This window comes from Zootermopsis nevadensis, unplaced genomic scaffold, assembly GCF_977971745.1.
Source record: "Zootermopsis nevadensis isolate Lab colony 2312 unplaced genomic scaffold, Znev_1.0 Znev_ptg000017l, whole genome shotgun sequence".
NCBI lineage: Eukaryota > Metazoa > Arthropoda > Insecta > Blattodea > Termopsidae > Zootermopsis > Zootermopsis nevadensis.
The window spans coordinates 10621082-10634935 of NW_028259149.1; the positions used below are offsets into that span (position 1 = coordinate 10621082).

General features: G+C 40.1%; 2 protein-coding genes across 4 annotated transcripts in view; one reads left to right on the plus strand and one right to left on the minus strand.

Annotated features, from left to right (window-relative positions):
- Nucleotides 1-13854, plus strand: part of LOC110834027 (cysteine-rich motor neuron 1 protein) — a 370078-nt gene that overhangs the window by 196284 nt on the left and 159940 nt on the right. The window lies entirely within an intron of this gene.
- On the minus strand, nt 2593-5551 carry LOC110834032 (uncharacterized). The gene is made up of 2 exons (XM_022072779.2): nt 5438-5551; nt 2593-4682 (listed from the first exon to the last, which is right to left on the minus strand). Exons 1-2 carry the CDS (start codon nt 5447-5449, stop codon nt 4188-4190), a joined length of 507 nt encoding a protein of 168 aa, XP_021928471.1. The 5' UTR covers nt 5450-5551; the 3' UTR covers nt 2593-4187.

Sequence of the window (13854 nt, forward strand, 5' to 3'; positions counted from 1 at the left end):
ACAATTGAATGCAAATTTATATAGCCTGCAAAATTTCATATTACGATGGTCCATTGGTTATCGTTTCGTAATGAAAGATAAACTTCGCACGACCGCCATGTTTTTCATTTACGTTCTCTAAAAGTATGTGTTACCAAAATACTTTTCAGGGTCCTGTATGAAGTTACCCTAGTGACACGAAGACCTCTCAGATTCTTGCCATCATTTACGTTATTACCAAGCGTAGTAAATAAGGATGTAAGAGGTTGGCCTCGAATGGCATAACGTTTGTACCAACTTTCGTGGAAATCGGTCAGCTGGTTTGAAATTTAAAAGGGGAGAGACACAGGTTTAATGGTGGTCTAATAAGCCTGTTCTTTTCCATAAGAAAGGAAAGTAGACTAATAAACGGTGATATGACTTCGTTTGACTGAAGGTGTGTTCGATTAAACGAAAGTCACAACAATGCGTGGTTTCTGCAGTTTATTGAACTCCCTGTCCCTCAGTCTGTGTAATGGACATGTCTTTCTTTGTTTCTTTCTTTCTTTCTTTCTTTCTTTCTTTCTTTCTTTATTTCTTTCTTTCTTTCTTTCTCCATTGTCGCTTGTGGATGTGTGAAAGCAGACTGGCTGTGCAATCTCTTTCTTGTGATGTAAGAAAAGAAATAAATTGAAGAACATATTTGTGCGGAACCTAACCGTGAAACTCATCACAGGATGTTTTGCATTTCTCTTCAGAGCATGTTAGTTCGCTTGTCCCAATGTAATATGGGCTACTTCAGCTGGCTGCACGATCTAATTCAGTATTGCAGATAGCTCTTGATGCTGGTATGAACATCATGCCGTTGGTTGTTATCAGGAGTATGCAAATAAGAGTCAGAGTGATCTAGAATTGTTAGAATGTTGAAATGAAGGGGGGGGGGGGTGTACTAGATTTATCTGGCTCGGGATAGCGTCCATGTGAAATCGGTTGCGAGCTTTGCGTTTCCATCTGAGCAGCCATCAGCTTTCATGGAGGACCCTGTTCCATGGGGTTGAAGTGATGAATAATCAGCTTGAATACCGGGGTGGGTAAAGCCATCTGAAGAACGTGCCGCATGTCCAGTATTACCAGAGACCTTTCGAGAATTCTTTAAAAGTATCCATAGAATGGCCATCGTATGCAACATCGAAGGCAGAGTTAATGCTGCCTTTAAGGTGCCCCTTTATGGATGGATGTTTTATGTCTAGGACATGTAATTAAACACAGGATTTGTTCTACCTAACGTAGATATCCTCATAAATATCTGTCGTTGTCCGTGTAATGTTTTACGGATGATAAAAGCAGTAAAGGAGTGGCTGGTTCTTACTGGCCACAGCTGGTCTTACCATTAGGGATAAGAAGTTGGAGGTCGCAACTCGGAGATGTGTTTCTTCTAGGAGCACGAACATGCCGTTGTACTCAATGGACATGCTCGCTAAAACAAGCAGTACAGCGCTTCCTGAATTATAGGTGGAGACGTCAGTTGTTCATTATATTTTAACCTCTCTTCCGTTCTTTGTGTATTTCTTATTTATGCGTCTGACCTTTTCATTTGTTTTTTATATACCTTTTTGGTTCTATATTATTTGCATTTTTCCCCCAGTTTTGTTTGTGTCTTTCTTGTTTCTTCCACTTTACTTTTTTCTCGTTTTATTCATTATTTATTCTTTTCACTTCATAGGTAAAACTGACCGAGATTTATGAAAATCGGTAGTCATTAGGTGTGCCTTGCGGGAAATACACCAACAGAAGAACGCTTAATTTTAACGAAAGAAGTCTGTGCACAAGACACGTGTTATTGACACATGGTGAAGGGATTTATCGGTCGAATCACAGGAAAGTCGCACACTGATATCTTAAGTGGAAATGCGAGTCGTAAAATAGTCGACGAATTCACATGTCTCCTACCCACCGAACCGTGTTTGAGGCGAATTCTTCTTTCTCTCGGAAACAGTGTCATATTATGTTGTGTTGAGTTCTTGGTTTCTCTTCCAGTCGATTTTCACACAATGTTCGCTGTCTGGTGACACGAATAACATGTTTCGAAGCAATGTGGCTATCACCAGGTTCAGTTCTCTGCCTGATTATGGCCACATTGCTTCGAAACATATTTTTCAAATGAACAGACAGTGAACACGGCGATACAATTTACTTTATCAAAATCAATGAGTTTAATGAAACATAAGATGTGTATTACGTGCGTATCTATAATTTTCTTCAAGATATATTCTATCAGGCGAATTCTTGTCGAAAATACCGAAAATGCGTTTAGACACTTAAATGACGAGGTGTTTAAAATGAATTGAAGTTATTAATATTTAACACTGGCATCTTCAAATTTCATTTTGCTTTTATGTTAACATTGCCACATAAGAGCATCTGTGCAATTATCGTACTTTATATAAGATGTTAGGACCTCTACGTCCAACCCTGATTCGTCACCCCTCCATCCGCTCTCAGTTTATGGACCGATGGTCACAACAGTAGATTGCTTCATTCGTTTCTTGGTTTGTTTATTATTAAATTGTATGGCAATGCACTGGAACGAGGCAGAATACAAGAAGGGAACAATATGAAATAAATTGATATGAGTTGTTGTTTGATATTGCATTTTATTACAAAAAAAATCAGTTGGTATATATAAACATACAAACATAACAAAAGATTGGGTCTATCCGTACGTAACAAATTAGAAACACAAAGATAACACGAACAAAATGTATGAAGCATTAAATTAGCGCTTGCTGTATTGTCAGGAATGGGCGGATGTGATTGGTGATCGGTGATAGCTGTCATCAGCACGGAAAGAGTGTGGGAGGCCGCAGTAATTAAAATTCAAAAACCAATAAGTTGTTTTAACCAATACAACACACTCTATTGAAAACATAAAATGAAACTGCATCTTCCCCAAATTTGCCTCAAGAAGTACAGCCCAAGTCGATGTCGCGACAGCTTTCTTAAGCACTATCTTAAGTGATTTTGATGCATGGTGTCGATTAAGTGTACAACGTACGCCTAGGTCGAGAGAGTTAAGACGATACTATTACAATCGATATTAGATAAATTCTTTAATTATTGAAATTTGCTGGGAATGAATGCCGAGTGTTGTGGTTAAAATAAGGTTTTTTCCAATTTTGGACTAACTGTGACAGTTTTGAAGTTTACGCCTGGTGGGCGTCATTTGTCAATGTATGAAGACTTAAAAATGGTTTATTGGAAGTAATTTAGTACTTAGAGGTTTAAAGTGGATTATATCGACTGTGAATAACGAAGTCCGATCAAGTGTCGCTATCCCACGTCGTATTGGTACATGAAACTCCTCTCAGTTGCGGGAAATGTGAATGTTTCTGTATCGAAACATTAAAGTGTTGAGAGAATGAGGGGTGACGGGAAACTGTCGCCAGGGAGTTTGTTGCTTAATCAGTTATATTTTTTAAACTAGATTTGGCGGTTGGGTAGAGTGTCTGTGGGTGACCAATCAGTGCAAAGGAGCTCATTCTGAAAGAAATAACGGCAGATGAAATGTGTTTTTCGCAAGTTCACACCTGTTCCTAGCACAATGTTGTGACCTTGTTTTCTGATGGAGAAGAAAGGCGTGGATTTGTACAGCTTAGATCGTGAATTTATGTTCAATATTTACAAACAGCGTACTGTACACAAAAGTTAACACCTGTGATGTAGGCTGCCCGGTAGGCAGGTGATGTGCGCATGCATGCATAAACCCCCCTATTCCTGAGTGGAGAATATTGGTTATGAATTAATGTTTGTTGCTTTCAGGTGCTCCGCTGTTCGTAATATCGTTATTTATTTATTTATTTTTATTGTTTTATGATAATTCTAGTGTTATAAAGTATTGTCCATATTTATTAATGAGAACAAGCACGATGTTTTTAGTTCTGCTAGTAATGCAGCACGTGACTTCCTAGGCCGCATACATCACAGGTGTTTAACTGTCGCGGACGGTTGTCGGTTCATAATTGATTTTGTATCATAAATTTAACAAAAAATTCGCTATCACTGGAAACCAACGTTTCACAACGTCACATTTAGCACCACTGAATGTTCTGTGTTTCCTTTCGTCCCCCCACCGACCTTTTACTTTCTTCCAAGACATAGTTTCTGTGATTGGTGCACGACAAACCCGCCAATTCTGGTGAAGGACATCTTAATTACCATGGTAATAACGCTTAGTAGTGTTTTTTCGGGGCGTGGTAGATGTGCTTGTATACAGTGTAGTGCACTGGGAAGGGTTTGGGCACAGGGACAGGTACGTGTTTCTCAATGGTCACGTGGTACGGCTTCTCGACCGGATAGGGCACTGGCTTCTCCACAGTGACGGGATACGGTTTCTCCACTATCACGTGGACCGTCTTCACGATGGGCACCTCCACTCTTTCGGGCACCCTGACGTGCACGGCGTAAGGCTGAGGGACTGGTACAGGGACGGGTTGGGGAACAGCCACAGGGATGGGATGAGGTACGGAGACCTTGACGGCCTTAACTGACGGTATCGAGAAGTGGCTCACCACCTCGTGCTTCGTGATGGGCTCGAACTCATGACCGCCACTTGGTTCTTCATGCGTCTCATATCCGTGTATACCCCGTCTGTGCCGAAACAGAATGTGTTCATCCACGTCGGTCAGCACCAAGTTGATCAGCGTGGTCAGTGTGACGAAGCAGGCCTGTAAACAGGAAAATTAACTGAGCACACTTCCATCCTCACAGCATATTTCCTTGACAGCCGTCTTAGTCTTCATTCAGTTCAGTTCTCAGAATTTAGTCTGCTGTCAACTTATTCGACTTTGTCAGTTGGTATAACGTCGTTATTGGTATGCAGTCCAAAGAGATGTGTTCGTATTTGCGAATTTAAAATCAAGCGAATCAAGTGGTGCAATGACGTAATGAAACGCCTATCACAAGAAAGTTAAAATACGTGAGAATATAACACAGCGTGAACAAACAAGTAATTAAATTTGTGTTGTTTAATTGTTCCTTCCTCAGGAGAGTCTAGGACAATTATCTGCAGATCAGTGGATTAAGTGTTGTAAGGAAAATAATTCTGAAGTCTAAATATGCAGTGTAATAGTACGTATGGGGTTGGAAGAGTTTTTGAAGTCATTTTAGAATGGATTAAGAAGTTACCGGTATTCGGCTATCGTCATACTGTCTCTACTTTAATTTTAGACCTGAAGATGGAGATAGTACGTTTCTTCGAAGCGTCGATATCTTTGTGTAAGTCCCAGCGTTGTAACCTATGAGTTCAGTATCGACGGTGCAAGCAAAAGTTTTAATTTTCTGTGAAATTAATTATAAGTGAGTTAAATTGACCTTATTTGATGTTTCATATGAAAACGTTTTTCTTCCAATCTGTTGAACTTCGATTTTGAGCTTCTAATGGACAGATAAGGACCCACTACGTAGCTCTCATTGTACGTACCGTAAGCTTCATGTCTGTGGGATTCTGGGACTCGGTGTTGCTGCTTCTCGGAGGCTGAGTGCCATCATGCCACCAGGGAACGCGCTATTATACCGGCAGATCGACTTTCACTCTCAGAAGATACTGCCCGCCACACCCAGCCAGCCGACCGTGTTGCCTGCCTCCCTTTCGCCGTGCAGTAATGTCGTTTCCATGAAACTCGAGCCGTTATTACCCAGAATCCATCTTGACCGCAGTGTGCAACGGAAGTTGTCCCTGTCAGGAATCTCTCCCCAGTGCTACCATCTCTTGATGCAGTGTTTGTCAACCGTGGATCCGCGAGCTTAGTGGATTGTATTCGTTTATCTTTAATACTCTATTCCTGTAACATTCAAGCACGTTTCATCACATTTATTACTTCCACACTGAAGTAAAAACATTACGAACAAAACTATAGCTGTTGTCTGTATTGTAAGTTACCTGTATTCTGTTTAATTAACAACATTTTCGAGATGATTCTGGGAAGGAAGTTCACGGCAACAGAAAGATTGAGAAACAATACTTTAATGTGTTTCTTCACATTTATATCACTCTAATTCATCATTTTTCTGAACAGCTTATGAACTGTAATGTCTTTCTTTAAGGGTTTCGCATTTGATTCTCTTAACCTAAAGATCGTCTGTCCTGCTTGAGAAATTCCACGTTTTACTCCAGGCAAATTCTTGGGTTAAGACATTAAAATAGGCCACGCACGACTACTGCTGTGTACATTCTACTATTTTATACACAAAAATTTTCCCAGTCGACGCTGTAAAATGTAAACAGATTAGAGAACGTCGTTAAATAAAGGAAACAGTAACTCCGCGCTGTATTAGCGTATTTTGTTATTTAGTGTCTATACAAGAACTGTTTACCAAATTTAATTTTGTTTTCTATTCAAGGAACACGGTTTGCCTCTTTATATGAAGTTCTATAATAAAGCGCTTATGGTGTCTGTGGCCGTTACTGCGATGTTATTGAAGTTTCACGTTTGCTACCGCAGCTATTACCCTGTTCTGAGGCTTCATTTCGGCCCTAGATACTAATACGTATTTCATGCGGTGCTACACAACACCGACGTCGCTAACCAGGAATCTGGACTCAGATTTCCCTTTCCTGGTGTCAAGGGCTGCAAGAAGAATGAGATAGGCGGATGATGTAGTTCACATGCAGTAGATGATAAATACGTACACATTTTGGTTGGAAGCCTGAAGGAAGAGACCACTCGAAATATCAGAAAGTAGATAGGTTGATAATATTAAAACGTGCTTTGAGGAAATGTGGTTGAAGGGTATAGACTGGTTTTGTCTTACTCAGGTTAGGGACCGGTGGAGAGCTTTTTGCAAACACGGTGATGAACTTTCGGGTTTCATAAAATGCGGATAATTATGTGACAAACTGAACGCCTATCAGCTTTTCAAGCTCTCTGCTCAGTTAAGCGAATGTAGGTAATTGTTTGGTTTGTTTGTTGGTCGTTTCGGCAGATTTGTGAAGGCGTGATCTCCGGTGTGGTCGCCGAAATTCAGATTGGGCAAATCTGAATGACTCTGTGAGCGTTGTAAGTATTGTTCTCTTACCAGACTGCCTTCTCGTAGGCTGACCTGAGATGAAATAAGATGTTTAGCTGTGTTTTCCACGGCGTCAGCTGCTTCAGAGTTTAACTCCGGTTGCCACAGCTTAGAGTACAACCTTTGTTTACTGAACGACACGAATTCAGATTATAGCTTCTGTTACATTGACTAATAGCGACAACGACTGACAGACTTGAACTGTTAAGGAAGTGATTTCTAATTCAGCAGGTGGTAGGATAAGTCATTATGCTATACCGCCATCTATCAACAACTCTGATTCTGTTTTCATGCGATCTAAACCAGAAATAAGACTGCAAGTCCACACGACTTCGCAGCTCGGAAGACCACGTCTAACGCCATAACGCGAAATTAATACTAGTATCCTATCCTTAATCGGCTACAAGATTGTCTTAAGTATGAGTAATTATAATTTTATTATTTTACTGAAGATTCTTAATTTCCCGATTAATCCATTGACAAAAATTGGACAAGTAATTTCTTGGTTTATTGTGCGGTTATGACCAATTGCATTCAGTTCTAGTTAGCCTACGTTTCATCGGATGGAAGATTTGCATAAAATTGTATTGTGTTGACATATAATTGCAGAACAGCTTTATGACTGAAAATGAGGGGAAGGTGAAGTTCATAAGGTTATGAAGGTGGTCGGATTGCTTATCAAAGTCTTCCTAACATGATACAAGTCCAGGGTCTGTTACATTAATTGCAAGAGAAAGCCGATGGGTCGTGACACTTTCGCCGTATCCCGGCGCTTTCCGAAACTAACTCTGTGGTAATTGAAGCTGAAGCATCGACCTAACCCACCATTGGACATAATTCTGAGCTCCTGCCGTTCACAGAACAGATTACTTTTAGGCCCATCTCATTGTTATCCTTTCATTTTCTGTCTTCCATTTCGCCTTTTTAATAGCTTTCCAGACCTTAATTCTGTGTGGTCATCTTGTCTCTCCTCTTCTAGCTACATGGCCAGTCCATTACAACGTTCCAGATTTCACTGCCTTACAATTTTAGGTAGACTATGTAAATCACGAATCCCCTTTTTATGTAATAACCTAAATTGCTCTGTTTTATCTTCACCGCTACGGATAGTGGATTTTTTTTCACTGAAGGATAGTTTGATCATTAACTCTTGAACATTCAGAGCCATTAATTTTAGTCTCATGGTCTCGTCGTTTATGCCTTCGTGTCGTGGTGCTTAAACCTTTTGATCATCAAAGTTCAGACCACTTTGCTTAGTGTATTGTGCTAGTAAATTTGTGTTACATGTGAACTTGATACAATGTCGTTAATAACAAATCAGATTACTCCAGTTTTGCATATATCGTAAGGCAGTCATAATAGAAACTCTACAATGTTCGTTTTTCTCACACAAGGAAATTGCTGTGCTCAGCGAATTTCCTTATTTGATGATATTAGGACTTTCAAACTTAATGTTTTCATATCTGTGAAAAGACAGGACTGCGTTTGGGGTGTGAATATGTTGCGGGAGAATCCCAATCCTTTTCACCGAACGATAAGAACCATTTACAACAAGAATCAGTGTCTGCATCGTGCCTTCCAGGCCGCAACTAGTGGTCGAGGCAAAATCAAAAGCCTTTGGATAGTGTGTAACACAATAGCGAACTTTGGATACAGCACACTCAGAGGTTAAAGCATGTGCCCAGCAAGGAATGCAAAAGCGTTTCATGTTTTTGGGTGTCACGTATACTGAGTACAGAAAGGAAAGAGAAGCCATCTGGGCCGTGTATTGTTCCAGAAGTAAGAGGTGCCGTTCACCGTTGTGAGGCACACCGATGCATGACGTTGCGACGATGTCTAAAATGTTGATAACTTTGCATTCCATAACGCAAGACGACGTAGAACAGAACCTCTCCTCAGAAACTATTAGTTGCTCAGTTACTCAACAAACTTTTTACCTTTATGGAGTCTGATAGTACGTTACCATGTTTACTATACCCCCTCCAGTGCAACCTATCTTGGCCCAGATGAATCCACTTCACATTCTTCCACATTGCTTTTTTCAGATTTATTTAAATATATTCTTCCCATCTATGCTTAGGTCTTCCAAGTAATCCTTTCCCTTAAGGATGTATGTCAGAAACCTTGTGTGCATCTTTTAGCGCCACGTTTCGCTAGTTGATTTCGTAGTCCTAATGATGTTGGCTAAGAACAGCATACAAATCATGATACTCATCTAGATGTATTTATTTTTCTATTGCTTCTTCTCTGTTCGGCTCAAATGTTCTCCTCCTCATCCTGTTGTCAAACATCCCTGATTTGTGTTATTCCCTTAATGCGAAGGTCAAGTCTCACACGCATTCATTTTAACTTAAAAACAATAAAACTTTGAAATGTGACGGGAACTGTTGATATTCATTAGACGCATTCCTGTACACGTCATGAAGTCGAATGGGGAGTGGAGGTATAGCTACGCCCATTAGTAATCTCTCTGCTGCTTGGAGGTAAGGGGCCATCTTCACACACCCCCCCCCCCCCCCCCCCCCAATGAAGTAGCTCTCCGCACCCGTTTGTTAGAAAGCCGGGTGGGCCCCAGTGAGGTCAAGAAACAAAATCCCTTTCCTTACCGGGAATCGTGCCCCGTCCGCCCATCCCGTAGTCTGGTCACTGTAATCATTGAGATGTTCCGGTTGTTTCGAAAACGCTAATACAAGGAATATAAGAATAAGAACATAAAATATTACTGTTGTGTTGATAGGGGATTATATGAAAATCTGTCAACTGTTGTTACATATAATGGATGCCATATCCGACGGAACAGAAAGTGCCATCTGTTTGTACTTGTTTCTTAAATAATTGTTTTATAGCTCAAAGTACGGATCGCGTTGCTTGTGGACCATAGAAATAGCAACTTCACTTAGAAAGAAAATTCTTATTTTTTGCACTCAGCTTTCTCTGATCTGTTTATCTCGCAGACATTTCTTCTTTCTTCAGACACTTTTTTCTTGAATTTTGCAAAAATGGAATACTAAAGTAATGTTGGGATTACAGTACTCCAGAAGAACAAAGGAGTTCAGAAATAATTTTGTGGGGAGGGGGGGTTGATGTTATGTTTATTATATGAACATGCAAGTTACTACATTCTCCGTTTGTCCTTGATTATTAACTTATTTCTGTTAGTAATGTTAGCCGTCTTCCTTCTGATGCTCTGCTGTTTCCCGCCTGCACTGACCTCATTCTGCCATTTATTCCAGTCGTATTAACCAGCAGTCACAATTCTTCGAACGTGCAGCCCTGACACTAACACTATTTCCCACACATCTCCGGTAATTCGAATTGGGTATTTCCAGAATACAAATATTCTGCTATACAACTGCCACTGATCTGTTCCGTCGTCGTTGCTGTGGAGACTAGCAAGTGACCACCAGCATTACGGACTTTCCATTTACGTTTTACAGCTTCGACTGACATGTTATTAAATGTCTTCCGAACGTCACTGTGCAGTGGTTGGCACACATGATTCGTATTCGGTACGTGTCGGGTTTCTCGCCCAGATTTTCCATGATATTACTCACTCCTTCCAGGCTTGGATATTATCTTAAAATTAGACTTTTCCTTTGCGGGTCATCATTAAATATCACCCCCGACTTCAATGCAGATGTGGATGGTCGTAAAATAAACTAGAAACGTAATCTCATTGTTGTTCAGGCAAGCTGTGTGACCTTCACAGTTAATACATCTTCATTAAAGAGCTGCTCTGTTGGCAGTTTCAAGTTTGCTGATCTATAACCTTGACCACTGAGAGCATTATGACGATTCACCTTCTCCTTTATTCTGAATTTACTGTGTGGCAGTCACAAACTGCGCTCAAGATTGACAGATTCGTATTCCCTGGAGGACGAAGTGAGTGGTAGAAAGTGCAGTAGCAACAATGACTTCTACGTCACAGGGAAAGGGAGAGAGGGAATTTCACACAAATTGTCTGTGTCGGTCTGACCGTACGCTCACGTAGTATCTAGTGTGTTTATTTCGATTAAATTTAACATCGAGGTCCACGACTGTCGTTTTTGTACACAGCCACTGGTAGCGGTAACGCCTTCGTGAGGCACTCCCAATTCGGTACCTGATCCCCGGTCGTCCTCTGCCTCTGGACTTGCTTTCGGAATGTTATTGTAAAATAGGCCACGGCAGCATATTTTAAGAAGCTTTAAATTATCAGAGAATCAGCTATTAAAACTTAATGTGTTTATAGTGAATTAAAATAGTCTAAGATTAGTTCATCGTACTACGCTTCGGATTCGCTATTGTGTTATATTAGCAATAGTATATTTTATTATTCACATTCTTAGTGAGCGGTTAAGAGTCGTAGAATAACCTAACCACGAAGCACTGCCTAGGCTATGGTATACATTTGGAAGCCAAGAGATGTGTGGAACATATTCAGAATTTGTTTTACCCGAGGACTAATTGCAGAGTTAGTGAACGTCGAAGCAAGTGATGTCATAGTTAAAACTGCGCTTGGATCTTGTTTGCGCAGTTCATAATGCAATTTCAGTAAGTAGTTAAAATGTAATAGACCAGCGTTTCACAACGTTCCTCGTGTCACATACCACCTTCCTCCTCAATGTTTCTGGCACCGCCGTCCCCCTCCAAAATTATTGAATACATTCTGATTAAATATAATTCAGACTAAACAGAATATAGACAGAAGGTAGAGTTTTGTGTCATGTTTCATTCCAACGTTGAAGCAAATGAAAAAATGAATAAATAAAATAAAAGTGACGAAAAGAGGCTTAAAACTTACAGCAATGCAGCATAAAAAGTAAAGGATTAGAATCTACTCAACTCGTGAACCCCCTGGGCACAACTTGTAGATTCCAAGAACCAAAGCAAAGTACACTACTTTTATCTCACTTTATAGAGTGAAGTTGTTTATAATTTTATTCGTCAATCTTTCACTACTTCGAAAACTGTTTTGTATTAAAATTGCAGTTCTTAGTGGGATCTACAACTGTTCTGTATTTATTTTTACGATGAGCAGGTTTTCAGAAATTTTATAAAGTTCTATTTGAACTTCGTGTAAAGTAGTTGCGTTGAATCGTTAATATCCAAAATTAAATTTGAGGTTACAGTTTTCTTGTATATTGCGCCGTGTAGTCTCGTAGAATTGCCTACATCATCAGGGTTACTTAACGCCCTCATGATTAGGGAAAGTATACACCTCTGAAACGTCGGTCAACGTCTGCGATACTACAAGGCTCACTATCCCAGAAGGCTGTCATCTTTATACTCGCCGCCGTGAGAACCTGAAATCTCTCAAAATGAAATTCACCCTGCAACAGTTAACGTAGTAAGGTAGATGTTAGTAAATCTGTTTGGTAGTTTCGTTGATAAAACATGAGATCAGACACAGCTTTCACTTGATGCTCTTTGTGCAAAAACTAGAATCCTCCTTGCTTACTGGCGACGCAGCGTATCGGAAGTGAATGTTTCCACGTTAATTAACTCTGTAATTATATCTTTTATCTCTAGCAAGGGCCACTGCACTGCCCTCATTTCAATCACGCCCACAAAGTTACCGATGTGAGTTGCGCAAGCCAAAGGAACAAAATTCAAACTTCGGCAACGTATTTCTTTCGACCGCCCACACTACAACCACTCACTGATAAGTTTTAGTATGCACGCGTCATAGCATTGTAAGGGTGAGGTATGGATTGGATTAAAAAAGTCCGATTTTATGTGCGGGTTTTGGGATATTTTTCTTTCCCATTGTGGCTAGACCGTCTCCTTTAACGCAAAACAACCATTATCTTGTTTACCTGAAGGTCATTGCATCATGTTAGAATCTGGCCGAGATTGAAAGATATGGCTATTATTTGAGTGATTTGGCTGCATGTTTCACCCATCTACTTATCATTGTTTTAACACGCCTTAGTGGTCGTCACCAAATTGCATGATTCAAGGCCGCGGAAGGACTTTGATGTCAGTACATCGTTGCTAGCTTCGCTACGCTACAAGTCCTCTCTCGTCTCGGCCATGCTGTTCGTGTTGCATCGTTGATCTATTTTACTGTAACCTTGAAGCATGCGATTTCGTAACGGCTACTCTTGTAATATTTTATGAAGTGTGCAAATTATAAAGCTCCTTGCTGTGTAATTTTCATCATTCTCCAAGCCATGAATATTAATGTCCGTCCGAAAGTTCTGCGGGAATTGTGTAGCGGTGCAGACTTCAGCCATGCTTGTGTACATGTTGAGGACAGACAGATAGAAATGGCTAGAAGTCATTTGTTAGTTTCATCGTCGTCATTATACGGATTCTGCTCATGTTTAATATTGATTCCAGTTTCTGTCTGTCTAATTATTGCTACGGTATAGTATAATATATAGTGCATAATGCGATCTCTTTGGCATTATAAACCTTGACATCACGCGAAACCAGACCGTAGGTAATAAAAGAAATACTATTTCATTGGTTGCCTCTTGCAGTACACTAACATTCTTGTACAATTGGAGAATTTAAGGTGGATTAAATAGACGTGTGAGATAGTAAATAATATTTTTAATTATTTCTTTGCAGTTTGTTTCAAATTGAAAACCTTGGACAGAAAACGGGCGGATTGACTTTAAATAATTTTTTTTCGATGTGGTAACCTGTGTATTTGACGAAATTAAATTTAAAGTTATTTTGATACTGTTCGCGACTGTAATCTTTAGACTTGCGGGGTGAGGAAGTGTGCTGAAGGAGGAGAGATAGCGTCTGCCTTTAACGCTTCGGACTTCCTGCATTCCTTGCAAGTCTCAAGATTACAGTGGGGAATAGTACAATGCAATGTTGATCCCATGTGAAGGT